This window comes from Melospiza georgiana, chromosome 9 (genome assembly GCF_028018845.1).
Source record: "Melospiza georgiana isolate bMelGeo1 chromosome 9, bMelGeo1.pri, whole genome shotgun sequence".
NCBI classification, from domain to species: domain Eukaryota; kingdom Metazoa; phylum Chordata; class Aves; order Passeriformes; family Passerellidae; genus Melospiza; species Melospiza georgiana.
Window position 1 is genome coordinate 1,337,745 of NC_080438.1, and position 27,549 is coordinate 1,365,293.

General features: G+C 55.0%; 1 protein-coding gene across 3 annotated transcripts in view; it reads right to left on the minus strand.

The window, feature by feature from the left end:
* Positions 1-1,522: 1,522 nt before the first annotated feature.
* NOS1AP (nitric oxide synthase 1 adaptor protein) overlaps positions 1,523-27,549 on the minus strand; it is a 37,147-nt gene continuing 11,120 nt past the window's right edge. The window contains exons 3-10 of one of the 3 annotated variants that reach the window (XM_058030241.1): positions 8,229-8,321; positions 7,777-7,835; positions 7,074-7,182; positions 6,779-6,920; positions 5,464-5,603; positions 4,769-4,936; positions 2,674-2,839; positions 1,523-2,113 (exon numbers count right to left, since the gene is read on the minus strand). In XM_058030241.1, coding sequence (XP_057886224.1) covers positions 1,710-2,113; positions 2,674-2,839; positions 4,769-4,936; positions 5,464-5,603; positions 6,779-6,920; positions 7,074-7,182; positions 7,777-7,835; positions 8,229-8,321 — 1,281 coding nt within the window. In that variant the 3' untranslated portion in view covers positions 1,523-1,709. Of the gene's footprint in view, positions 2,114-2,673; positions 2,840-4,768; positions 4,937-5,463; positions 5,604-6,778; positions 6,921-7,073; positions 7,183-7,776; positions 7,851-8,228; positions 8,322-27,549 lie in introns of all 3 variants that reach the window. The other 2 variants (XM_058030239.1, XM_058030238.1) reach the window with 2 other exon arrangements.

The following is a 27,549-nucleotide window of genomic DNA, read 5'->3' on the forward strand; positions in this document are numbered from 1 at the left end:
CTCTCCCACCCTGCCTGCTCTGTGGCTGGTGCAGAGCTCCCCTGGACACCAGGGCACTGCTGGGGACGCTGAAACATGTCCTTCTCTCCTTCCCACTCTAGCACCTTGGAGTCCACCCAGTGCTGCCGTGTGGTGGAGGGTGCACAGCACAGCTTGTGCTGACCCCAGGGGTCTCACACACACACTTCTCAGCAGCTCTCAGTCCCCAGGGGACCAGGGCAGAGAGAAGTGATGGACTTTGCTCAGCAGCCAGGCTAAGCCCTGGAGGAGAGCAAGAGGCGGTGTCAGCCAGGGGTTAGTTGCAGGCAGATTGAGCAGAGACAGAGCTGGCAAAGGTGAGAGCAGCAAGGAAGCAACAAAGCAAAGCAGAAGCAGGATAGGAGGGAGGATGGGGAGGAAGACAACTGTGCCAAATCCCCACCTCATCGAGTGCTTCCACATGAAGCAGGGCGGACATCAGGACTTTGGTTCATACCCCTTCCAATCTTGGCCTCTTAGAGGCTCAGCACCAGGCAGGTGATAAAAGTGTTTGCAGAAAAGGAACAAGCTCTGGGTCCCTTGGAGGCCCCCACAGATGGCTTTCAGCCATAAGTGTCTCGAGGGCTGGTGGGGGACCCCTGAGATCCTGGATTCACTTTTCCAGAGGGTGCAAACCAGAGGTGTGATGAAGCACCACCAGCAGTTCACTCCCCATTGAGGCTGGAAGTGTGCTCAGCCCTGAAGATGCCAGTGCCAGCACTGCAGCTCCCAGCCTTGGTCTGGGGCAAAACTGCTTGGAAATGGGAGGGTTTGTCCATAAAGCAAAGCAGGCAGTTTGTAGTGATTGGAAGCGCTTGAAAATGTGACTTGAGAGCATGAAAAAGGCTTTGAAACCTGGCAGCTGCGCCAAGGAGCCAAAGGATTAGATGATGAGGGGGAGGACACTCCACAGCTTGATGCTGCATGCCCTGGCTCCCTGCTCCACACTGCGCTGTGCCTTCCTCTCTGCTGCACAGCCTGCACGCCCTCCACCTGCCTTGGCATAGATAAACCCTGTCCTGAGAGTGACACATCCCCCTGCCAACACCTACCTGCACCTGGCCAGCCTGTGCAACCTCATCTCACCTCTTCAAATCCTTTCCAGGCTCATCCCCACTGTCCCTCAATGCTCACTTCTCACTCACAGACCCACTCTGACAGTGCACCATCACCAACCCTCATTTAGCATGGCCCTGTACTTGTCCTCCACCCTGTCCACCATGCAGAGAGCCAGACCAGCTGCTCTGTCCTTGCTTACCACCTTGGAGCTGCCCCCTCAGTGCCTCTTGTCCCTGCTCACTGCCCTAGACTGCTCGCCCATTCCCCCAGTAAAACCCCTCCTCTGCTTCACTGCTTCCCCAGCAGCAGCAGAAGCTAATCCAGGAGAAGTCCCTTACCTCTGCCTGACCTTGACACACAGTTTGAAGGGAGACGGGGCCGGGGGGGAGCACTAGGAGCTGTCAGCTCTGTCTGCTGCAAAGCAGGGATGCTGCAGCTCAGCACAGCACGCCCTGGGCACGGCTCCGTCCTCACCTCCAGACACTCGCGACCGGGCGCCGGAATCCTCCTGCTCCCTCCTCCGCCCCCCTCCCTCTGGGCTGCGCCATCCCTGCCAGGGCCACGGCGCTGCGGCCGGGGTCCCCCCCGGCTCCAGCAGGCCCTGGCCGCTCTGCACCACCTCCTGCTGACCCCTACACCGCGATCTCGTCCTCCAGGCTGTCGCCCAGCTCCTGCCTGGGCTGCACGTGGAGCAGGCGCGGCGGCTCCTCCTGGGACCAGGAGTCGCGCTCCTCGCTCTCGTCCGTGTTGGACTCGTACTCGGAGGCGATGCCCGACTCGCGGAACTTGATGAGCTCCAGGCTGCCCAGGGCTGGCTCCGGGGCGGGCGGCCCCGAGTCCGGCAGGAAGCGGTAGCACTCCAGCTTCACCAGACAGTCGTTCCTACCTATGGGGCTGCCCATGCTGCTGGGGAAGGCCGGGCTGGGGCCCAGCGACGGCGGGTGCGCGTCCTCGGGCTGCGGGGTGGTCGGGTCGCACAGGACGGGGAGGGCGTTGGAGCGGAAGGTGATCTCCAGCAGACTGTCCTGGGAGCCTGCTGCAAGAGAAGGGCACGGCTAAGAGGCCCAGCTTGCCTGGGCATCCCCTGGCCGCCGCAGCTGGCTGCACACTGGCCAGAGGAGGACAGTCTGGGGTCGTTTGAGTATCAACCTCTCCACTATTGCTGTTTTGAGGGGCTTATTTGGTGTCACTAATGCCAGGAGCTGCTGCTGGCCAACGAAGGGCCAGTTCTCCAGGACAAGAAGTTAACTCTCTTCCAGCCCAGCTCCTGCAGAGAGCTGATGGCCACATCTGTTGGAGATGGAAGGTCAAATAGGGGCTCTTGGGCAGGTATGGAGCTGGCCTGGAGCATGCAGCCACCGGGGAAAGCGAACATACAGCTGATGGAGGTAGGTGACTACCTGTCCATACAGCCCTCCCCAAGCCCCTTCCCATGCTGCATGCATGCACACACACAAGCCAGGCCAGAAGGGCACAAATATCCCTCTGAACAAAATAACTGGAAATGCACACAGAACCCCAAGAAAAACACCTGCATGCATGTCCCCCACAGCCCTGGCTAGCTGCAAGGGGAGAGGAATGGGCGGCAGCGCTTACTGGTCGTGTTTCCCGCCAGCTTCAGCTCCAGCTCCTGCACCTGTTTGACCAGCAGTGAGATGTGCTGCAGCAAGTCCTTGTTCTGGAGCAGGAGCTGGTGCACACGAGCCTGGGCCTCCAGCCGTGCCGCTGCCTCTGCTGCCAGCTGGTCCTTCAGCAGGTGGACCTGGACAGGATACAGCGGGTGAGCACGGGCAGATGCTGCTCGGGGGTTGAGGGCTTCAACCCTGGCCATCCCTGCCCATCTCCCAGGGCTCACCAGCATCCCAACCCACGATGTGATGAAGCAGCCATTCCCTGCACGTACTGCAGATGTGATGGGGAGTGTGTGGGTGGTGTCACACCAGGACTCAGCACATTGTACCCCTGGCCTCCCTGATGGAAAGCCCGAGGCCAGGCAGGCAGCACTGGCTGAACTGTCAGGGGTGCACGTGAGCTGCAGATGTGCATGGAAAGGGCAGCCCAGGAGGAGCCAGATGGATGCAGCAGAGGAGACACACTCGACTGCATGGTGCAGCGGGTGCACGAGGGCACAGCCGTGCAGCAGAGCTGGCCCTGGAAAAGCTGTCTCTTTGGGAAGCTTTCCCAGAAACAGGGCCCAGCCAGTGGCCTCTGTCACAAGGAGGGGCTGGAGCACCACAGATGGCAGGCTGCTGCTGAGGGGTGCTGCCTCTCAGGTGCGAGCTGGCTGCTCAGCCTGGCTCTGGGAAGCAATGCCTGCGGGCAGCCCATGGGCAATACCACCCTGATTTCAGCACAGGCACCTCTGTGCAAACATCTGTGTCCCCAGAACCATGCCCTGAGGGCAGACAGCCCACAGCTCCTGCCCAGGGCAGCTCTCTGATCTGCATTCCAGCAGGGAGAACTCCAGAAATGAACACAAGGGACCTGGGGGCCACTTTGGCTCAGCACCCCTTCCTGGCACCCACTCACAGCTCCTACAACTGTTCCAGCAAGGACTGGAACCAGGAAAGCACAGATTCACAACTAAACGAACAAACAAAAAAAAACCTCAAAACCAAAAAACAAACAAAAAATCAACCAAAAAAAAAAAAAACCCAAAAAAAACCAACTAAAAACAAAACCAAAAAAACCCCACAAAAAACCCCAAAAAATCAAACAAAAAAATTCCAAAACAAAAATAACCCAAAACCAAAAATATCCCCACCAAACACAAAAGGCTATTTTACTGTGCCCTAGAAAGTGACCTTGAGGAAGAAGAGGAAGCTCTCTGTACCTGCCAAGCTGTGAGCTGCAGCTGCAGGGCCCCTGAAGCTGCCCAGCTGGGGGCACCTGCCCCCACAGATGGGCATCAGGAGGCAGTGCCAGCTGTGCCAGCAGGCAGCTGCTGCCCAAATGTGGCCAGCAAGGTGCCACAGCAGTGTCCTTGGCAGAGCCGAGCTCGAACACAGCGAGCCTGGGAGTGACAGGAGACCAGGCAAAGGACTGGGATTTACAACATGCTGCAAAGGCAGAGCAACAGCAAGGGGTGCAATATTTTACACTTCAAGCAGGATCATGGAGCATTTTGGATTGTGAGCAACACTACACTTGGACAGACACAAAGGATTCCCCAATAATGCAGATCCCACTTCCAGAGGGAGTCTGTGACCCCAAAGGGCATGTGGGCTCTGGAGGCAGCAGCTCAGCCAGAACTGATCAACAAACACTGATTTACTGATGTGAGAGGAGCAAAGCCATGGGGCAGCACGGAAAGGCTGCTGGAGCCCATCGCTTGGGCCATGAAAAAAGTTGATGAATTGCAGCTAGCTCAGTGCAGGTCAGGGAACAAGTAAAGCTCAGGTAATGAGTTGGATAAAGCAGCCAGAGCTGCTTCAATGAGAAATAGCTGCATGGAGAATGAGCTGCCAGCTGCACAGTCCAGGCACACCAGTCACTGAGGCAGGGCTCTGGGGAGCAGACAGAGCCAAAGGCCCCAGACACCCGGTGGAAAGCAAGCACCTCATGGAGCTCCCTCCCCATGGAGCTCCTGCCTTCAAGGCTGCCTCCAGGCAGGAGACTCCAGCAGCCCCAAGGAGTTCAGCAGTGTGTCCCAGCCCTGCCACTGCCCCTGGGAAAGAAGGGAGGGGAGAACCTGTGCCACGGCCACTTGTGTCTGCTGCTGCTGCTGCTGCAGGAGTTGCTGGAGAAGCTGCATCTGGTGGTGGGCAGAGAGGGGTGTTCCCAGGTCGGGCAGCTGGGCAGACGAGGGCAGCAGCATCTTGGGCGATGCTGTCAGGATATCTTCAGGGTGGAGGCAGCTCTGCAAAACACCAGCGTTGAAGGTGTGATCCCCTGGCACTCACCTCAGAAAGGCACACATGAGCTTTGGCACAGAGCAGCCATGCTAAATACCCAGAAAAGAAGCAGCTGCATTCACAGCTAATGCACACTTTGCTGAGGGTGCTTACAACCTTTGAAAACAGTACTTTTTCAGTTTCAACAACAACCCACATACTTTTGTAGAAAATTCCCGAAATAGCTGACTCTTCCCGTGGGAATTTCCACTGTATCAAAAAAAGTCTTTTATTTTTGTGTTTTTGGTGGAAAAAAGTCCCTATCAGCTCAGCCCCAAACCCTTTCCGTGTGGCTGCACATAGCTGAGCCTCGGGACGGCTCTCTCCCCTGGGCCCCAGCCAAAGGGCAGCCCTGCAGCGGCTTTGATCCTGGAGCTGGGGAATGCTGCACAATCCCTGCCGACCCCTGGGCCCTCAGAGTCGTGGGCTGGGGCCGTGCCACCCCCTGAGAGGAGAGGCCAGGGCAGCACCCTGGGCCCGGCGTGGCACCCACCTCCTTGCCCACGGCGTCGAGGTCGGTGACGCCGCGGCTGAAGTCCAGGATGTCGGCTCCGGGCAGCGGCAGCTCCACGGCGTCGATGTCGGTCTCCTCGGCCGAGGTGGCCGCTCTCTCCACGCCGGAGAGGCGACAGGCTGCGGGAGCAGGGCAGGGCACGGCCCCGGGAGCCCGCTGAGCTCACCCGTGGCGTGGGCAGCGATGCCCAGCGCGGGTGGGTCCCAGCGCCCCCGTGCCACCCAGCCACCCTCCGGGAAGCAGGTACACAGAGACGGGGCTGCTCTTCCCGCTGCTGCTCAGGAGGAGGCTTGCAGCTAAAAACACACCCAGCCCCAGCACACCGAACCCGGGGAAGGGCAGCCAAAAGCCCTGATGTGAGACAAACAGGCCACCAAGAACAGAAAACACAGATAAAGCTGAAGAAAGGTAAACAAGAGATTACGGGAAAGAAAAACAAAAAACAGATGCTCTGAATTCCCCAGGGAGCTGCATATTGTGGCCGGGACATTGTGTGGAGGAAAAGCAAACAATGACCGGTCCAGGGCAGCCCGATGATTAGGTCATCAGGACAGCACTGGTTACAGAGGCGAGCAGGAAACTGCAGCCCAGCCCAGGCTGCTCCTGTTAGGATGTGGGGGATCCAGCCCACAGCATGGCAGGGCAGGGCAGGGAATTCACACACAGACAGGCAGCAGGAGCTGCCAGTGTCCCACCTGGCACTGAAAGGGTTTGACTAAGCTCTCGTAGAACTTCTGCCTGCCCTCCAACACAGGCACCGGTGCCAAGGAGCAAGGCTGCTCCCTGGGACCCCGCTCAGGGTGATGGGGCTGGACCAGCAGCCCCCCAGCCAGGCATCCCTGCACCCTCTACCCACAGGGCTGAGAGGGAGCAGGGTCTGCAGCCTGCCTGCAGCCCTGACAGCTTGATGGGAGAGCACAAACACGGCTGTGTCCATTCTGGGAATTGCAGAGAGGACACGAGGAAGGTATGTGCTTGGGGCCCCTTGTGCGGAAGCAGCGAGGGAATGTTTGCAGCGTGTGCAGCCAAGCACAGAGCAGAGCCCCGGGCTTGCTAATGGGCTCTCAGCAAGGGGGATGTCTGAGAGGATCATGGCTAACACCTAGAGAAGGTTTCTTGCTGGGCAAGATCCCAGCTTGAGCCTGGAGCACAGCAGGCCAGATTGCCGTGCAAATCCATTGCCCAGAGGTGTCAGCCATCCAGGGGCAGTATGGGAAGGCAGCGCCTCTGTGACCCACACCTGCCAGGCTCTGGGGCCCCACGCCAGCCCCACACCTGCACCCCTGCAGAGTACCTGGGACGTCCAGGTCGTCTCCGTTCCTGTCGCTGTCTGCGTCCTCCTGGCCGTCGGCGTTCTGCTGGGTGTGCTGCAGGCTCAGCTTGTGGCACACCTCGAACGCCTGCCCCACCGTCCGCACGATGCGCATGGCCTGGCTCTGCCGGGGACAGGAGGGCACAGGGAACTGCAGCTGGGCTGCCCCCGCGCCCCCCAGGCTGGCACAGCCCTCAGGGCTCTCACGTCCAAGGGGTCCTGCCCAGCTGCTCCAGCCAGAGTACAGCAGGGCAAGACGTGCATGCTGGCATCTTACCTTCTTCTTGGACTTGAAGACGTTGCACCTGAAGACATTGCTAGACCCATCCCTGGCAATGTAGCTGAAGATCTTTAGGTCCTGGGAGTCATGAGATACATAGAATATCCTGCAAGGACGGAATGGAAAGGAGGATATAAGCATACACATTACCCACATTCCCGTGGGACAAGGCCAAGGCCACAACCAATGCTTCCCAAGGCACAGGGTGCTGCAGATGCCCAACCTCTGCAGCACATCCCTGCTAAAGCCCATCAGAATATTTTGGCAGTGGTTTTACCTCAGCTGGGAAAATTTGCCTGCTGATTCAGCAGCAGCAAACATTTTGCAAAGGCAGCACAGGACTTCTTTGCTCAGCCCCCAGGGACAGCATCAGCAGCCCACGAGCCCTCCAGGGATTGAGAAGAGCAAACCCCACTCCTGGCCAGCCCACAGAGCTGGATGCCTTGCCCAGGTGCCTGCCACCCTCTCCCCAGCATGGCTGGGGGCCTCTCTTGCTCCAGTTTGGCCTCCCTGGAACAGGCACCCCCTGCTCTTGGCTTTTGGGAAGAAGAAGGAGGAGAGCTGGAGGCTTCAGGAAGCTCCATGAGCTGCCCTCCACAGCATGGTGGTGGCTCTCCAGTGCCCAGCACAGTGCTGGTGTGGTGTGGGTAAGGGGGACAGCAGAGCCACACAAGCCTGTCCCCTCACCCAGCAGCCTTACCTGTAGATGGGATCATGCATGACGAGCATTTTGTTCTCGTCCCAGGCCCATTCTTTTTTCTGCAATGAAAGAAGCTGAAAATGAGTACGTCAGATGCTGTCCTTGAGAACAAGGACAGGGCACAGAGACAGTCTGGGGACATACTTGGGAAGCTCCTGTCACAGCTCTGCTGCTGCTCCCCTGCAACCCTTTGCTGAGGGTCGGGTCCTTCTGGGGACCAGTCACATCCCACATCACCTCCCCCAGGGCCCCCTGAGCCCCTTGTGCACCACAGCAGGACTGGCTCAGCCACCCTGCAGGAACGGGACCCACACCAGGCTGACCCAGCCCGTGCCTCCCTCTCCCAGCCACCAGAGCTTCCCCAAGTTCAAGGATGCTGCAAGGGCCCTGCACCAGGAGGAGAGGGGCTCTGCTGCTGAGGCACTGCTGCCCCAGGGACCAGTGCTGCCTACCTTCTTCTTCTTCTTCAGAATGACCTTCACGCCGTCCACCGACACGATGAGATTCACCTTCTTCTTCTTGATATTCTTGGCTTTAAACTCATACTGTGGGAGGTGGAAGGAAACACCTGAGTTAGCCTTCCTGTGCCAGGACAGCCCCAGGGAGGGGCAAGAGGGACAGGGGCAGGTTCTCCTGTCTCCCACATCAACCTTGTACATCCACGCTAGGACAGGACAAGGGGTCTTTTTGCCCTGCAGTGCCCAGCATCTGGAGGAGCACACACCAAAGCAATCCAGCCCCTGGATGTGGATAATGCTTTACCCAGTTCAGGATGCTGCTGGGCATGTTAGCTTGTGTTTCAAAGGCCCTTGGCCTGCCCCTCTGAAGGGCTGTGCCTCCCCAGAGAGGGACCACCACGCCCCCAAGGATGCGCAGCCTGGCTGCACTTGCCCCCCTGGCTGGTGGCCATTGCTGAGCTCTGGAAAGTGAAATGCCATTCTGAGCTGGGTATTTTTGGGCTCAGTATAAAACTGAAGATGACTGCTGAGGATTCTGAGGACCCCTCCATGGGAGATGGGATAATGCAATTACCCATCTCAATTAGAAGTCACCGGACAGGAAAAAAATCCCAACAGGAACTTCTAAAGATCAGTGACTAAACACAAAGCTCTGCTCTGGCCTGGGGAGAGAATTAGATTCCCCCAAATCCACCCACTTTGGCCTTTAGTGTGTTACAAGTGGGGAGAAGGCTGGCAGAGGAGTAGGCTCAATAAGCATGATCCTGCTGTGGGACTTTTGAGGAGTCCCACGACTGGTTTGCCACAGGTGCAGCCACATCAGGCACCTGATTTGCTGGTCCCACTTGCAGGGAGCTGTGCACAGCCATGGGGACAGACCCTCTGTGCCCAGAAAAAGCCCTGCACGCTGCCCTGGCCTGCCTGAGGCAGGGGATTTGCTTTATGCTCTCCCATTTGGGCAGTGTCTCCGCAGAGGGAGCGGCGCCCTGCCCGCGCCAGCCTCCCGTGACAGCTCCAGCACGGCGTGATGCATCAGCTCTGGCAGCCACAGCCAGCAGGCAGCAAAGCTGCTGGCCCTGACCTGTGAGCAATGATAAAAGACCTGAAAGCACAGTTCCTCAAAGCCATTTAAAGTGGCTGAAGGGGATGGCAGATTCAGAAGGCTTGGGAAACAGTGCAGGCAACGCAGCTCTGCCCTCCCCCAAGCACTGACTGGGCAAGCCCACCCACACTGGGGCTGAAGCCATGGTGATGGGCTGGAGAAAGCAGAGGTCAGGCTCCCACCGTGGCTCTGGTCAGCCTCAAAGCCCCCAGGACATCCCCACATGCTGCTTGCATGGCTTATTCCTCATGGAGAAGGGTCTCACCAGAGAACCCACCAAGTGCCATCCCCATCATTACCAGCAGAGATGAAACTGCACTCAAGACCCCTTTCTTTGTGTCTTGTCAGGACACTAGACCAGTGCCTGGTACCTAACACTGAAGAAATGTCTTGATTTAGCCCTGAAAAGGTGAGCTTTGGCCTGACAGCCTTGCAGTAATTATCCCAGTCCTTTCTGAAGCTCTGCATGTGATTTTCCAGGAGCTGCAGGCTGACCTGGAAGCTCTCTGCAGCATCCAGGGTGACTGCATGGCACCTTGGTGCTGATGCCTGATTTATTGGTCCTAACAAATCACTCATTTGCAACATCCAGTTGCATTTTGGAGCTCCTGGTGCTGTGGGGCTTCCATTCTGTACTACCCCAAGTGCAACTGATGTAGGCTTGGAAGAGAGAAAAATATCTCAGGGTAAAACAGACTATTTTTAGTATGTTTTATGAGTGAAAAACAGCCCCTGGACAGCGATGCAGACAGGCCAGGAGGTTTCAGCACAGATGCTACCCAGCTCTGGCACGTTTCAGGGATAGAATCATACAGAGCTCCTTGGAGAGCCTTCCACAATCCCTGGCTGCGGACAAGGGATTCTGCCCAGGCTCACCCCGAGCTTGGCTCTGGGAGTGCCATGGGAAGAGCTGCTGAGCCTCTGCCACGCTGCAGCCAAAGCCCCCTTGCGCCTGGGTCATGGCAGAACTCCAGCAAAACCCACTGGAAGCAAAGAAGTCAAATTCTCAGAAGGAACGAGCAGACAGATTTGTTAAGCCCTTCCATAAATCCCGGCCTTTATCCTGGCACCGACTGGAGAGCCAAGCGCCTCTGCAAGCCTGAGCCATGTGCTCAGGGAGCTGCTGCCCACCCCAGCCCTCATTACAGCAATCAGGCAGCAGCACTAATGAACTCCAGCCCAGGGGTCTCCCATGCAACGCTGACCCTGGCTCAGGAACAGATCAGCCAGGAGGAGCATGGCACAGGACAGCAACTCTGCCCAGCTGCCTCTCACATCCCGGGGCTCTGCAGGGAAAGTATGCTGGCTCCCACGGGCCAGGAGATGCCATTGCTAATTTTGAGGGGCTTCCTAACTTGGTGTGAGCAAGTGTCAGCTTTGTGCAGCTCCTCTGAGTGAGATCTGAGCCACAGAGACTGCAAGGGGTGAACCAACACCCTTAATGGGCCATGGAAGAACATCTGTACAACTTGATCAGGACCTCCCTGGCTTGGAGCTGTTCTTGACGACTGAGACAGAGATCTGCTGTGCCTGCCCCTGTTTGCCAGTGTTCCTCCTTCTGCTGCAAAACAAAGAGAGAAAGCTTGAGAGGGCTGCAGAGCCTTGGGATTTAGCTGTTCTTGCCGCGGGAGGAGAGCAAAGGTGATGATGGCAGGGTTGGAAATGCCACCAAAGGGTCTCTGAGATGGCGTGCACAGCCACAGCCGCTGCACCCAAAACAAGCAGGCACTGGCTGAGCCACAGGAAAAGGAAACCCCCATGTTTCCACGGCCTCCCAATCCTTGCTGGGAGTATATCCTGCATTCCCAGAGACGTGCAGGAGGAACATCTGTGTGTTTGGGTGCAGGGAGCTGGGTGGCAGCAATTCTCCCCACACTCGCTGGGCACTGCACTGGGATTTGGTGACTGCCTCAGGAGAAAAACCACATTTCATATGTGATTAAGCTCAGCCACCCATGGCTCCCTCTTGGAGAGCTGAATCCTAGCCTCCAGCTCAATAAAGAACAGATACAGAAATAATTATCCAGCTTGAAATCAAGAAAGGAAAGAGGATTTGCACAGCATTCCCATGATCCCCTTTGGTTTCACACCATGCAGGATTTCACTGTACTACTTATAACCAATTAAATGCCGTAACAGAAGAGCTTTCTGAGCTTTCAACCCAGCCATTTTGCCCATCTTGGGTATGTTTCTGGACCTTTAAATATCTGTAATAATATTACAAGCTTGGGTTATTTATATTAATCCTTTTTTATAGCTATGTAGCAATGCCAGAAGAAAGAAAAGTATTAATTTCAGGAAAATGCACAGAAAATGAGAAAGGAAACAACAAAATAATCCGTTCCCGGACTTGCACAGCTCCCCAGTTGGTCTCCCACCGAAGCTCTAAGAGCTGCATTAAAATTTTTGAGGAAAGACTGAAAATGGACATCTGAGACACATCAGTTAAAAAGCCCTGCAACTATTTGAGAAGAAAATCAAAGGTGGTCTCAGTAATGCAAAAGAAGTACAAGATCACTCATAAAATCCAACCAGCTAAGTGAAAAAAGACTATCCCTTAATTTTACCCTGCCTACAAAAAAACACATTCATCTTTTCAAATGGAAGAGAAACATCTATTCCATCAGAGCACAGGAGCCTTCCCATCAACCTCAGGTTAGTGGGAGTCTATTTTCAACATCTGTCTTTTGTGCAGAGTTCAGTATTTAAATAACTTTGGAAGGAAAAGAAGCCAGCTGGTGTATGCATCATTGTGCAACGCACTCCTACTGGCAGAGCATTAAAATTGCCCTTTCTGGAGAACTGAGCTAACATATGTTGCTTAATAGAGAGCGCATGTAACCCTGTCAGCTTGGAGTAAAATTATGTATGAATCCGAGAGCGACGGCTACGTGTGAAAAGCAGGGAAAACTCAGCATCCCTAGAAAGATGCTACCCATCCCTATCAGGCTGTTTCCACACAGCAGAAATGTGAGAAAACTCGTAACCACACGCTGCATGCAAGGTCAGGCCGATCAGGCTCTGAGGAGGAGAGATGATGTTTTTCTAGATCTATCATCCCCCCACATTCACAAGCATCTGAAAAATGTTAACCTGAATTAAAATGCCCTCATTTCGTTCCAGCCCATCTCAAGTGCCTTAGGTACAATTTAACTCTGCCCACTAGCACTGTCTGTAAGTAAGGGAAGGTACCAGGAATGCTTTATGGTGGCATTGTGGCAGCAGAATACAAATAAACAGAATATTTTTTAAAGGAAGTTGGTCTAAGTGCATGGAGTTGCCCATGTTCCCATACACCCTCTGTCCCCCTCTTCAAAACAAAACAAAAAGAGGAAAAAGGTTCCAAGCTTGTACCTTGTATTGGGGAAAGAGCGGTGTTTTGAGAATTCAATTAACAGGGAAAAAGCAATTCTCACTAAACTCAATGCTGCTCTGCTACCTCGGGAGGCAGGAGACGAAAATCTGCCCTAAGAAAAAGCACAGAAGAGGACGCAGATTTTGGCAGAAAGGTGTATTTCTGTGTGTTTGTGGAAAGGACATGGAACCGTGAGCAGAGCCGTGTCCCCCTGGGGCACAGGGCTGGCTGGGCAGGAGCTGGAGCACCCTCAGCTCTGAGCTCCTGCCCCTGGCCGTGCCCCCAGCTCCCCTGCAGCTGGCTGGCACAGCAGCTCATTAATCCCTAATAACATCCCTGCCGGGTTGGATTTTAACCCCGGGAGAGCCCGGGCTAATGGCAGAGCAGTGCCAGAGGGAGGAGCGGGCTGTGCTCTGCTCGGGAATGAACTCATTCCAGAGTGACAGCCGGATCCAGTCCCGTGGCCAGCAAGGAACGGCCGGGGGGAGGCACATACCTCACAATTCCTGCTGCTGACAACACGGGCAATGACAGCAAAGCTCAGAACCCTCCAGGAGCTCCCCAGGAGGGAAGCCTGAGAAACCTCGCTGGGATCCTAATGGCCATAATTGGGAGGAATGGCAAATGCAGCTCTGTCCAGGGCAGGAGGATTTCGCTTTGCTGAACCACACCAAGAAATGGCAGCGGCCCCAGTGCCCCGGAATGACTCAAAGCCACCCGTGGGCTGTGCAGGAACGGGAACCTGCGAGGAAAAGGCCCTTTTTCCCTGGCCAGGGGTGCCAAGCCACCCTGGGGTTGGGCAGGGAAAGCAGCATCAGCTCCCCTCGAGCCTTCTGTGGGGTAACCAACACCCCGAGCTCAGCGCCGGGGTCCTGCTGGAGCACCAGGAGCAGACTGCAGCCACAACACCTCCTGCCTTCCTTTTCCCTTCTGCTTAACTGGAGGAGAAGTGTGCCTTTCAGTTAACTGAAAGAAAAGAGCATTGGAGAGAGGGGAATGATTTTAGGTCCAGCTCTGGGTTAAAAAAGCAGCAGACAGATATAACCTGGCCCCAAGCAGCCTTGCCCGTCAGAAGAGGGGCAGCCACGCGAGCTGTGGCACTGTGTGGTGGCCAGCAGCCGTGGGGCAGGGAGCACAGGCAGCACTGGCTCTCCCCTCAGAGGGCAGGGCAGCAGAGAGCCAGAGCCCTGCCAGGGCATCCCCAGCCGTGCAGCATCCATCACTCCCTGCTGCCCCCATCCATCCATCCATCCATCCATCCATCCATCCATCCATCCATCCATCCATCCATCCATCCATCCATCCATCCATCCATCACTCCCTGCTGCCCAGAACAGAAAGGCACCTGCCTGCCAGCCTGGCCCTCGGCTCCCCCAGCCCTGCCGGGGCAGCAGCAGCAGGGATGGAAAGCAGGGCACCTCCCAGGAGGGCAGCCAGCTCCGTCCAAAAGGCATTTCTGAGCAAGGCTTCAGAGTATCTGACAGCCCACTGCTCTGGGCTGCACTTGATGCCCTCAGGGGACTCAGGCTTGCTGAAGGGGAGCACACTGAAATACCTGCTTAGCCTACTAATGTGATCAGCAATAAATGGACTGAAAGCCATTTTTAAAACACTGCTAAGAGCCATCCTACCAAAGTGCTGTGCTGCTGCCTGTGTCTGAGGACTCCCATGCCCTTCACTGAGGGATCCCACTGCACCCCAATTCCTCTGTGCATCTGTAAATCTGACCGTGACTATGCCCAGGCTCCACACACAAGCAGGGCACTTGCCAAGGGATGCCAGCAGCACCTCCCTGCTCCCTCCAGGAGCTGGGATACAAAGAGGAGAAAAGCAGGGACATTATCTTCTCAGTGTGGTCATTTTGCTTGGGCTCCCTGCTCCTGCCACCAAACCTGAGGACAAAATCAGCCCCTGGCACTGACACTTGGAGCAGGGATGGGTCCCATTGTGGGGCACAGAAACATGGAGATATCTGGGGCCAGGATGAAGGTTCTCAGCCACTCCATTGACAGACTGCCAGCATGGCATGGCCAAATATGCTGGACACCTCTGCTACCCTGATAGATTGGGTTTAAACTATTCCTCAGGATTTAATTTCCCCTGTCCTCCTGCCTACACCCCACTGCTGGTGGTTTTAGCATGAGCTGGACTTAAATTTAAGGCCACAGTCATTTTGAAGAGAGGAAAAATAATGAAGTACAGGATGCTTGTTCTTGGGCTTAATGATGCTTTTTAAAACTCTTCCGCAGTTCCTTGGAGTTTGCGTTTGCACATATGGGAAATGCAGCTCTGAGGTACATGTGTTTGTCTGAAATAGATGTGATTTTGGTTTGCACTGACAAGGTCAGTGCCTATTTTCCCATCCAACTTCAGGTTTAATTTTGGTAAGCGTCTGTGATGGTTGTGCGTACCGATGGTAAAAATGGGAATCAGGCTAAAAATACCCATGTTGTGAGAGCAGCAGAGCAAAGTTAAGGTTGCTGCTTCGAAACCACCCCAGGATTGCAGCATACCCATCCATCACACAAGATCTGTTTTCCAATAACATCAAATGCTTCACAATAAATGCCTTCTGCTCGGTTTGCTATTTCCTCCCGGAGAGCTGCCTCCATCCGCTTCCTCCAGCCTCCCCTCACTACCTCCGAGTTTCACAAGTTGAGGTGGCAAACTGGGACACGCTCACCAGCCATCTGCAGGAGAAGCAGCTTCACAGGAAGCTCAGAGAAATCAGAACTGGTAAGAATGAAATCAGCATCAGCCACAGGGTTAAATGGAGAAAGCTAACAGGCAACAACTTATGCTGACCCTTTCTTTTTGAAGACTTCCATTTGCAAGGTGATTTACCTCCCTTACAAGAAATCCTTAGGCATTCCATACCTCTCTGTGAGGTTTTTTTTTTTTTAAACACCCTTAAATCAGAGGTTGAGATGATGCCTGAGGCACAGCAGCAGCTTGCTGAGTGCCACTGAAGGCCATGGGGGACGCAGCAGCAGCACTGTGTCATGGGGGATGCAGGTGCTGGAGCACACCTCAGTGCCACCAGCAGCTCACCAAAGCCACCAGGTCCCTGTGCAAGCCTTACTGCTCATTCCATGGGGGCTCGACTAACACCAAGCTTATGAAAGAAAGCTGGCCTAGCCATGTTCTCATTTCTCCTCCAGCCCGGGCATGTTCAGTGACAGCTCTGAGTGGGAGCAGTGCTTACAGGCTGGGAAAAACTGCACCTCTCAGCCAGGCATGGGTCAGGGGACACCCTGCGACACGCCATCCCCTGCCTCAGAAACATCTCCAAACTCCTTCCAGAAATCCAAGGAAGAGCCAACAGCACGGGCTGGACCCGCGTGGGAGGTGGCAAGGCAAGCTCCCCCCTCCTTGACATGCTGCACCTCCGGTGACCACAGCAGGGTGTGAATGAACTGGTGTGTGGGTGCGTGTGGGATACTGGTCAGACTGGTTACAGGAATCACAGGCTCGGAGCGCTTCCTGCAGCCAGGGAAAACAAGGACAGGCTCTGTGTGCATCTGCAGGCACCGCTCCGCTCTGCTCTGCTCTCACAGCCCACAGGAGAACACCAGAAATGAGCTGTACGTGTTTTCATGTTTACCACCTGCTGCTAGAATAAGCAGAAATGCATTCCTTGGAAAGCCCACATCTGACTGGAATTTGTGGTATTTTTAATTAGACATGCATTGGTTTGACCTATGCAGGCAGAGGCAGCATAAGCTGCTTGGTGCAACCACCCTTTGAAGAAGGTGAGGAACTACAGGAGCCTGGAAATGGCTTCTGTTCCTCCAGCCCAGAGCAGGTTAGAGGCCCTGTGCTGGAACAAGCTTGGTTTAAAGAGCAGCAGCTCAGTCATGCCCCTTTACAGTGACCCCTGATAAACTCCTGCCCCTCTCTGGCCCCAGCCAGTCCCGATGCCTCAGGGACCCCAGGACTGAGCAGCACAGGCAATGTCCAGCCCAGCACCTCCCTCCAGCTGAGAAGCAAAACAAAATTCCTCTGTTTAAAATCAGCTTTCTCCCCCAAATGCATCCTCTCAGAGACAGACCCTGCCTCAAGGCAGCTGAGGTAATCCTTGCCCACATGGACGGGTGGAAGGCAGGGCTGATAGTGCAGAGGAGCACAAAGTCACCCCAAATCTACCCTGAGGGCAGGTGACAGAGCAAGGGGCAGCCTAAGAAGGCGCCCACACAGCACTTCAGAAAGGTGTCAGCTCAGCAAAGCGAGCCGAATCGCAGCACGGTGATATTTATGCCCCAAGTTGTGAAATACAGGATTTATTTTGGTATTTTGTTTTACCGCTCACCACAGAGCTGCTCTCCCACTGTTGCATAAAAAGCTTGAGTAAGATCAGTTGAGAAGGCAAATGAGAATAGCCAGGAAGAGAAGCAGTGACACGCCAAGGAAGGCAGGCTGGTAACACTGTAACTAAATCAGCAATTATGAAATTCAGACAATTAATAAAGAATGAATGAGCAGCAGCATTAAACGCTTGGTGCATCAGAAACAAGGCAGCCCTGTGGGGCTCTTAAGATGCTGGCAGTGCTCAACAATGTTTCTGGGCTGTAACTGGAGAAAAGAGGTAATTATTCATATCACTCTTGCTTCACAGGTCCTATTTCAACAACAACTAATGCAGGTATTAAAACTCATTCACTAAATTCTGCATGTTAAAGGCAACAAGAATAATGTCCTTTAGAGAGGCTTAGACAGAATCACAGAAAAAAATTTCCAAGTAAAAAAAGCATCAAGATTTTAGGTGGAATTAGAAAAAAGAGGTTGAAATCCATGTCAGCAGCAGAGCCCCAGATGAAGCAAGGAGAGACACAGGACAGAATGCCACTGTGCTTGCAGAAACCCCAGTGAGGAGAGCACAGCAATGCTCACAGCAATGCAGGGCTGCAAAAAAAAAAAAAAAAAAGAAAAAATAAAAAAAGAGAAAAAAGAGTATTTGCTATCCAGGCCAAGTGCACAGGAATCTGGCATCCACTCATTTCAGGATGATTTTATATGGCATTGGCCAAGCAGCCTCTCACAGGAAAAGGAACAGAAGCTGCATCTGCCAAGATGCAGAAATGTATCCTAAAAAGACCCTGGAGGCACTGCAAGGTTCATCCCAGTGCAAAGGGCACCATGAAGCCAGTGTGGTCCTGGGACACGTGCAGCAGAACAGAAAGGTGACATTATCTCAAACCACGGCACCACTGACAGCACTACCAACACAATCCACTCCTACAGAGCAACTCCTGCTCTGCCACACACTGCAAAGAAGGAACAGAAAACAGTTCAACAAGAACAAGAGGCAGCTTCCCCAGACTCCTACATCCCAGAGGTTAAAACAAACTCTCTGTATTTGGCCCATCCACAGAGCAGGCTCGGTGGGCACTTGTGCACAGCCCAGAGCTGGGTCTTGGGAAGAGCTTCCTCACATCAAAGGCTCTGGCTTCAGGAAAATGCACAAATCAGCTAGCTAGGAGTTGAAGCTGCATCCACTCAAACCACAGAAAGACAGGTCTTTGTCACAGAAACCTCAAAGGGACCTGCACCCCAGGTCACACTCACCAACTGCTCTGGCCAATTATTCTGGGTTTCTCTTCTCCTTTTGGATAATGTGGATTTCTTAGCATGTAAGCAGAGGTCAGCACAGATGTGCTCTTTGTGTTGGGAATAAACACACATCCCCCAAGTTCCCAAGGATCAGGGAATGTTTGAAGGAGTCCAGACCAGCCCCATCCATCACGTTAAGAGGGAATAAGAAAATGTCATTGGAGCAAAATGCTGAAACAAAACTGGAGGCCTTGGAGAGAAAAAGAAAGGGATGGCTCTCTCAGATGCACATCACTTCTGCATTCCAACAACACCACAACATCACAGGTCTGGCTGCTCCCTCTTGAAGAATTAAGCTGAAATTTAACCATCTCTGCTGAAGTTTCCTGTGGCAAATACACACCTCAGGCTGGCTTTTGCAGCTTCTGCTGGAACACATCAGCAGTTCCATGTGCAAGCCCATTGCATGGGGAACTGGTTTGGTTGGGGATTTTTCCCTATCACGTTACTCTTCCCACTGCTGAAAACCAAGTGACAGATTAAGAATCACTGGGCTCCTTGTGCTCCACCAGGGAAGGAAACATTTCCTACTCTGAAAATTCTTCGTCTGGAGCCTTTGCCCTGGGTAGACTTTACTCCAGGTGGGGAAGCCCATGCCTTCCAAAACTCCCACTGAAGCAGATCAGCTACCAAGCACTGTCTGCAGAGCCACCAGAGCAGCCACAGTGCCACGAGCAGGAGCCCAGCCCCGTGTGGCCCTGGCAGCTTCCCTGTGAGGGGACACGGAGCAGGCAGCAGGAGCAGGGAACCTCCGGGGATTCCAGCACACCGCGGGCTCCAGCCTCCTCGGCTGGGATGGGAACGGGGCTTGGCTCCTTTCCCTGGTTCTGGGCAGCGCCTGCTCCTTCTGCTGCTCCACAATAGATACATCCTTTCCTCCCACCGCCTAATTAAACTCCCATTCCACAGAGCAGCTCACACAATAGATGTTGCAACCTCTCCTCTTAACCAGCTGTGCTGCCTTCCTCTGCCCCTGCACAGGGCAGGAACACCCGTGACACCCAAACGCTGTCACCCTGCTGCAATGACACCCCAGACCCTGTCACCCTGCTGCAGTGATACCCCAGACCCTGTCACCGTGCTGCAGTGACACCCCAGACCCTGTTACCCTGCTGCAGTGACACCCCAAACCCCCTCACCCTGCTGCAGTGACACCCAAACCCTGTCACCGTGCTGCAGTGACACCCCAAACGCTGTCACCCTGCTGCAGTGACACCCCAAACGCTGTCACCCTGCTGCAGTGACACCCCAAACGCTGTCACCGTGCTGCAGTGACACCCCAAACCCTGTCACCCTGCTGCAGTGACACCCAAACCCTGTCACCATGCTGCAGGGACACCCAAACCCTGTCACCCTGCTGCAGTGACACCCCAAACCCTGTCACCGTGCTGCAGGGACACCCCAGACCCTGTCACCCTGCTCCAGTGACACCCCAAACCCTGTCACCGTGCTGCAGGGACACCCCAGACCCTGTCACCCTGCTCCAGTGACACCCAAACCCTGTCACCGTGCTGCAGGGACACCCCAGACCCTGTCACCCTGCTCCAGTGACACCCAAACCCTGTCACCGTGCTGCAGGGACACCCCAGACCCTGTCACCCTGCTGCAGTGACACCCCAAACGCTGTCACCGTGCTGCAATGACACCCCAGACCCTGTCACCGTGCTGCAGTGACACCCCAGACCCTGTCACCGTGCTGCAATGACACCCCAAACCCTGTCACCCTGCTGCAGTGACACCCCAAACGCTGTCACCGTGCTGCAATGACACCCCAAACCCTGTCACCGTGCTGCAATGACACCCCAGACCCTGTCACCGTGCTGCAGTGACACCCAAACCCTGTCACCGTGCTGCAGTGACACCCCAAACCCTGTCACCCTGCTGCAATGACACCCAAACCCTGTCACTGTGCTGCAGTGACACCCCAAATGCTGTCACCGTGCTGCAGTGACACCCCAGACCCTGTCACCCTGCTGCAGTGACACCCCAGACCCTGTCACCGTGCTGCAGTGACACCCCAAACGCTGTCACCCTGCTCCAGTGACACCCCAGACCCCTCACCCTGCTGCAGGAGGCAGGGCAGGCTCTGACTCTGTGCCTCCCCAGGGCACAGCATCCCTTGGAACATCTTCCTGCTGCATTGAGCCAAAACCACCAGGAATTAATTTTAGCAGGGAAGAAACTGGGGCACGTGGCGTTTTTGTGGAAGGCTGCAGCCCCAGGCTTTTGTCTCTCTTCTGAGGTGAGGCAGCAGAGAGCACCACAACAGATTAAATTAAAGGGTCCTTGGCCTCTGAGGCCCAGCAGGGAAGCACAAGAGCAGAAAGGACCATACACAAGAGCAGCATTCAAAGCTGACTTCAGTTTGGGTTGACTTCAGTTCAGGGATGTCTCCCTCAGAAGGAGTCTGACAAGTCACAGCCTCCCTGTGCCTTAGGTTGTCACCCATAAAATGGATACCAAATACTGCTCCAGCCCTGCTTGGGAGCTTTAGTGACTCTTTGGTCTCATTTTTGGAGGTTATTTCTCCTTTTTGGAGGTTATTTCTCCCTTTAACCACGGAGCAGGAGTGAGGTATTGTCTCTGGACACACTGGAGCCCAGCTGGAAGATATGGCTGCCCAGATAAGGCTGGCTGCATCTCTCCTGCTCAGGCCCATGCAGCACCAGCACTCAGCACCAGGGAGCATTTGGTCCCACTCCATCCCAAGAGTAAAATGCTGCCATGATGGCAGAAAATTGATGAAAGCACTGATTTGTTAAAAACCACAAGAAAATTCCATGTTGTAGTAAATAAGAAGGGGAAAACCTCCAAATAGAAGCAATGCCAAGGGTGAGAGGAAACACAAACCCAGGGAGAAGATCCAGTTCTTCAGTGCACTGCCCAGATGCTGCTGAGAGATGCTGAAATGAGTCACAGAGCCTGAAACCAGCCAAACCTCAGCACACCTCTCTCAAACCTATTTTTCCTTATCAACAACCTCTCAGGTAGCCAGGAGCTTATTCCTAGGCACAGCTAGAAATTTACTCCAAAATGCAAAGGGAAGTGCAGATGGTTATCTTCACCAGCAACCTTGCAGCAGCAGAGACTGTCCTCTCTTGGTGACAGTGGTGGGGCTGCTGTGCACTGAGCTGGTGACACTGAGCACAGCCCTCTCCCACAGTAACACCCTCAGCAGAGGTTCATGCAAGCCTGAGGCTCAGGCCCTCAAAGGAAGCTCTGTCACCTTGCAGAAGGCTTTCAGAGGGTGATGTAGGAACTCTGAACCCTCACAAACAGCAATCACCAGTGCTAACATGACCCTGGTCTCCCAGAACAAGCTGCAGACCTCCTCTCCTTGGCTGAATCCATTCATGCCTGGGAGGCAGTGTGCAACAAATCCTTTCTTTCTAGGCAAGCGGAAAAGCCAGAGCAGGAGAGCCCCATGGGCAGCTCCCGTGGCACCTGCAGCCCCACAGACTCCTCGTGTGCCTGGGCTCCAGGCTTGCAGCTCCACACTGCCCTGCTCCTCACGCAGCTGAGCGTGGCACTGGGCTCACCCGCTGCCCTGCCAGAGCCAGCTGTGCAGCACAGGAGGGAGCCAGGGAAGGCAGGGTCACCTGGCCAGCATGCTGTGTGTGCCCCAGAGCCAGGGCAGCCCACCAGGGCAGCCCTTCAGAGGTGCTTGAAGGACCCTTTCTGGGGAAGAACTGTCGGTTTCTCGGCTGTTTAGGTGGCCTGGAAAGGCCCAGGGTGGCCTTGGACAGCCCGGTGCTTCAAAGGATGAGGAGAGACTTCTGATCTTTTCTCGGTCTAGGTGTTTATTAATTGCTTATCTAAAAGATTTTCTCTTGGCCCGACAGAGGTCTGCACAGCAAGCCAGCCATGAGCACACTGAGAGCCCCCGGGGTGGTCACTTATCTTTATACCCGAAGTTACGTATACAATATTTATCCTTTTTCCCCAATACCTTCTACCCTTATTAACCGGTGCTCTTCTAGTAATGACCAATCCCAAAGTGCCACCATCACCACAGAAGATGGAGGCCAAGAAGAAGAAGAAGGACAGGACACGCCCCAATTCCTCCATCTTACTTCTCTAGACCCCCCTGTACAGAAATCCTAAACCCTGTGTCTCACACTCTAATTAACTTATCCCTTCACCATTTACCCCAGTGAAATGCCCCCATCCTCATACAGATGTGGTCTCCTGTGTAGGATCAAAGTCCAGCCACCAGACACTTCTGGCAACATTCCAGGACTCCCGAGCCCCCCAAGGGTGGTCTCAGCCACTCTGCACCTCCATCCTGAGGTGCTGAGATCCCACAAAGAACGAGTGGGAAGCAGGAGGAAGAGGAGGAAGCACAAGGACACACAGAGGATGGACACTGGTGTGATGGCTTTCCACGCTGGCCATGAACTCGGTGAGGGGTGGGAGGCAGCAGAGCATTCCCTGGCTGGGAAGGACTGACAGCCATCTGTGCCCCCCTGGCATGCTCAGGCAGCCTGGCACTGCCCAGCTCTGCCCTGAGCCCCTGCAGACACCTGCTGATGGCCCAGACAGGGGCAAGGCAAGGCATGGGGTGACTCAGGGGGAGCAGGGGGGAAAGCCCCGGGCAGGGAGGGACATGAATCACAGGGAGACACCCAGGGCTCCCAGAGCAGAGCAGAGTCCAGCCCGGGCACGGGAGGGCAGGGCTGTGTGACAGGCTGGAGGGGACAGAAGGCACTGCAGCCTCCCAGCTTCTGCCAGCAGCTCCACTCCTGCCCTGGGCCTGGCGCCTGTTTGGCTTCCAGCCCTCTGCAAGGCACTGGGCTGGCTCCAGGCCAGCTTCACCCACCAGGAGCTGCTGCCTGTGCTGGCACACCCAGTGCCAGCCGAGTGTCCTGCCAGAGCGTTGTCCTGCCCTGCCACAGCCCTGTCCTGTCCTGTCCTGCCACAGCCCTGTCCTGCCACAGCCCTGTCCTGCCCTGTCCTGTCCTGCCCTGCCACAGCCCTGCCACAGCCCTGTCCTGCCCTGCCACAGCCCTGTCACAGCCCTGTCCTGTCCTGCCCTGCCACAGCCCTGTCCTGTCACAGCCCTGTCCTGTCCTGCCCTGCCACAGCCCTGCCACAGCCCTGTCCTGCCCTGCCCTGCCACAGCCCTGTCCTGCCCTGCCACAGCCCTGTCCTGCCCTGCCACAGCCCTGTCCAGAGCAAAGGGCTGAGCTGCTGTGGGACACAGCAGGGGCAGGAAGGCCACACGTGGCTGCACTCCTGGCTCAGGAGCCCTCCCAAACCATGCTCCCCCACCTGCTTACGGTTTCCCTCATCCTCACTGGCTCCAGCACCGTGCTGTCCATGCAGCTGGGAACCCCTGCTCTCTCCTGCCCCAGCCTGCTTTGGAGCCTGGCCACGAGGGACACGCCGCTGTCCCGGCTTTGGCAGAGAGCTCTGGGACAGGGCATGGCTGGAAGCTGAAAGGCAATGAGCTTGTCACTCTGCATTTACTGGGCAGGAGCAGGGCTGGGAGCGTGCCCGTTCCTCATCTCCCAGCTCCATGGGGTCACAGGCGAGCCCGAGCCCAGGCACTCTGCATGGGCCAGCAGGCTCAGACACGGCCAGCACAGGCAGGCCCGGCTCCCCTCTCAGTGCTTCCTGAAGGCTCCATCCCTCACTGCCCTCCCCCAGGCTCAGCCCTTGCTCTCCAGCATTAATGGCTCACACTTCCACCCCTCCAACAGGCCAGATGCCTGTCCTCTGCCACACAGAGGGATTTCCCTCCCCGAGCTCCTCATTGCACCGTGTGTGCATTGCATCTCGCACCACTCGCTGCTCCACTGGGGCCCAGAGCTCCCCTCACCCCATCCTGGCCCTGGTGCAGAGGCAGGGTCACCACAGCTCTCCTGGAAACGTGGGCAGCCTTGGGCAAAAGGCTGCTCCAATCAATCTGGGTACTGCTTTAACCGGGCTGTCGATTAAATACTAACCACAGGATGAGATCCTGGCCGTTCTCATGCCATGCTGGCAGCAGTACCAGACCAGCCATTATTTATTGATTAAATACTAACCACAGGATGAGATCCTGGCCTGTCTCATGCCATGCTGGCAGCAGTACCAGACCAGCCATTATTTATTGATTAAATACTAACCACAGGATGAGATCCTGGCCTGTCTCGTGCCATGCTGGCAGCAGTACCAGACCAGCCATTACTTATTGATTAAATACTAACCACAGGATGAGATCCTGGCCTGTCTCATGCCATGCTGGCAGCAGTACCAGACCAGCCATTATTTTATTATGACATTAAGTGGCACTGGTGATGCCAGGAGAAATGCAAGCACGCCCAGAAGGATTCACTCCTTTATTGTGTCTGTCAGAGCACTGAGGGAGCAACTGAAATTATCACAGACATCCTTGCAGTTCCTCCCAGATCTAATACAACACAATCTTGTTCATCTTGGATAACCACATCAAGTCATTAGCTTGTCAATAATTCACCTTGCACCAAGTGCCATGACTTGGCACGAAGCAGGCTGTGCTCTTCCTGTGGCCAAAACCTGAGCATCTCCTGGCCAGCCCATTTCCACTGTGCTGCTCCTCACAGACACACAGGGGTGGGCTGCCCCAGGCATGCAGGGCCAGCTTGCTCCCAAATCCTGCTCCATTCTACAGAAGAGACACCTGTGCACGGTGAGAGAAAAGAAGAAAAAAAAAGAAGGCATCACTGTAAATGGCGTCATGCTTCTAAAAACTCACCGTGGCAGGAGCAGGGATAGCTGAGAAATATTGCAATTAAACGAGCTCAGAGTTGCACCAGGAGCTCTACACCAGTAACTGGCCACACACATCAATTTTCACACCAGTCCAACTGCACCTGTGGCCTGCAGAGGATGTGAAATCTTGCTTTACACAAGCCTGTAGAAATTCAGCAATTCTGCCAATTTGCTAAAATAGAGCTCAGCTATGCAAAGCAGCAGAAGTCCCACAAAATCAGATGTACCTGGCAGAGTAGGAGGTGTAGAGGAGCAAGATTTTCAAGTGCTTGGAAAGCCTCCCTGTTTTGAGCCTGCAAAACTCAGCTGGACACTTCCCAGAAACAGCCTTGCAGAAGACTTCCACAGCTTTTACCAAGTGCCTACATAGGCTTTCATCCTTCCTGGCTCCAGAGAAAACCTGGATCAAAGCTGCACTCAGCCATCCCAAAGGGCTGAATCCAAATTCTCCAGCACCATGGCACCAAGCCCCAGCCAGGCAGCACTGGCTGCCCTGGAGACATGCCAGGGGCATGCAGAGGAAAGCACTTGCATGAATTTACATCATCACAACGCAAGAAATATACAGTTGTCATCGTCACTGAGGGCCCATGAGCTCACTGGGAGAGGAGGGGAAGGAAAAAGATACCTTACCACCTGCTCAGGCACTTTCAACCAAAATCTGCAACAGCTCATAATCCTTAGGGAAGACACAGCACTCTTAGTTTGGGGCTTTTGGATGCTCAGGTGACTTCCTGGATTTATGGATCAGTTCCTTGTATCTCGCATCCAGAGGAGCCCAGGAGCATTTGGGAAGGCAAATGCAGCAGTTCAGGGCATGAAGCAACGTGGACAGGGTCACCCTGTTTGGGGTGAGCAGCAGCCAGGAGCCAGCTGTACCAAGAGAAGCCCCCCTGCCTGCCCAGGAAACAAACCCTGGTTCTACATAATTTGCTGTGTATGTGGCCATCAGTGGTCTGCAGGAGACTGTAGGGTTTGGAGGAAAGCTGCAGCAGACGCTCACAAAATTGCTCTCCAAGTGCATCTTTAGCATGGCAAATGTCCCATTCCAGAGTCATTTCAGGGCCAGGGCTTCACACCAAGGTGCAGCGCAGAGAGGGCTGTGTGCCCTGAAAGCCCAGCCCATGCAGGAAGGAAAAGCAGACACTCAGCTGAGCACCTCCCCTTCCCTCCTCATCCCGAGCTGCGAGAATCCCAGGAATTCTCCACATCCTCTGCTTCTGGACAGAAACTCCCTCTGGCCAGGACCATGAGGATGGCCTCGGCATCACCAGCCCTTCAGCAATGGGGAGAGGGGGATGGCATCCATGCCACCCCCTGTTTAAAGCTCCTCTCAGCCCTGGCCCACAGGAGGGACCAGCTTTGGGCTCAGGTGGAGCTGTGCTGCCCACAGCAAGGCTCTGCTGTGCAGGGGGTGCCTGGGGCAGGCATCCCAGCAATGTCAGCTATGCTGTGTCCTGCTCTGTGCCCCCAGGGTCAGCTCTGCATCCAAACAGGAAGCAGCACTCCCCCGGCCCCAGCGAGTGTGGGGGAGCACAAGGGAGGCAGGGCTGCAGGGGTGGTGCTGCTGCTGCTGTCCCAGCCCAGCACAGGCAGGCACAAGGGGGCTCCCAGGGCATTCTGCCCACTGGGATCCCCACTCTCGGGCAGGCAGCACCCTCACTGCTTTGCAGGGTCATTTTTAAATCACTTGGGAAACAGAGGCAAAGCCCAGAGAGCAGCTATGGCAAAGGCAGCACTGAGAAACGGGAGTTGAGGCAGCAGAGGGGATGGTGAGGGTCCCCCACCTTCAGCAGCAGTGACTAACCTGGAGCAAACTGAGACAGAGCACCTTGCCCCTAAACCAGGGATTGCATTAAAACTATACAAACCTCAGGGTCAGCAGCTGCTTCACACCCTACACACAAAACTGCTGCTGCTTGCACCTGATGATCCCTCACCGTTGCTTTCTGTGCCCAAATAAACATTTTTCTTTTCTGGTTTCCCCATGCCAGTATTCTGGGACTATTTTATGCCCTCAGGCAGGAGGGTGGCTGTGCTCTGTAAGGAGGACGTGCATCACTTCAGCTCCAGCCAGGCTGAAAGGAGCCCCCAGCACCCAGCCTGGCCAGAAATGCCCTCAGCAATGCTGTGGCCCCTCCTGCTGCCAGGCACTTCCAGGGCAAAGCACAGCACACCAGGGGAGGGCTTTGCACGTGGACAGCCATCCATCCAACCATCCTGGCACCCCCTCACAAATAAACACACACTCAAAATCTCTCTGGCAGGTCTGATCTCCATGGCCTTTCATGACTTGCATCTCTCCTGTCTTACAACAGGTGAAGAAAGCCTGAGCACATGCCTCAAACACATCATTCACCACGAGAAACCATTATTGTACCCAATTCTGTGTCCTCTCACTGCCACTCAGAGCTGTACCTATGAATTTTCTACACCGTGCTTGAGTTTATTCATACTGGGCAACAAGGACATTCTGGTGTTCTTATTTTTCCCCCCTTCAAGGGTTTACTTAA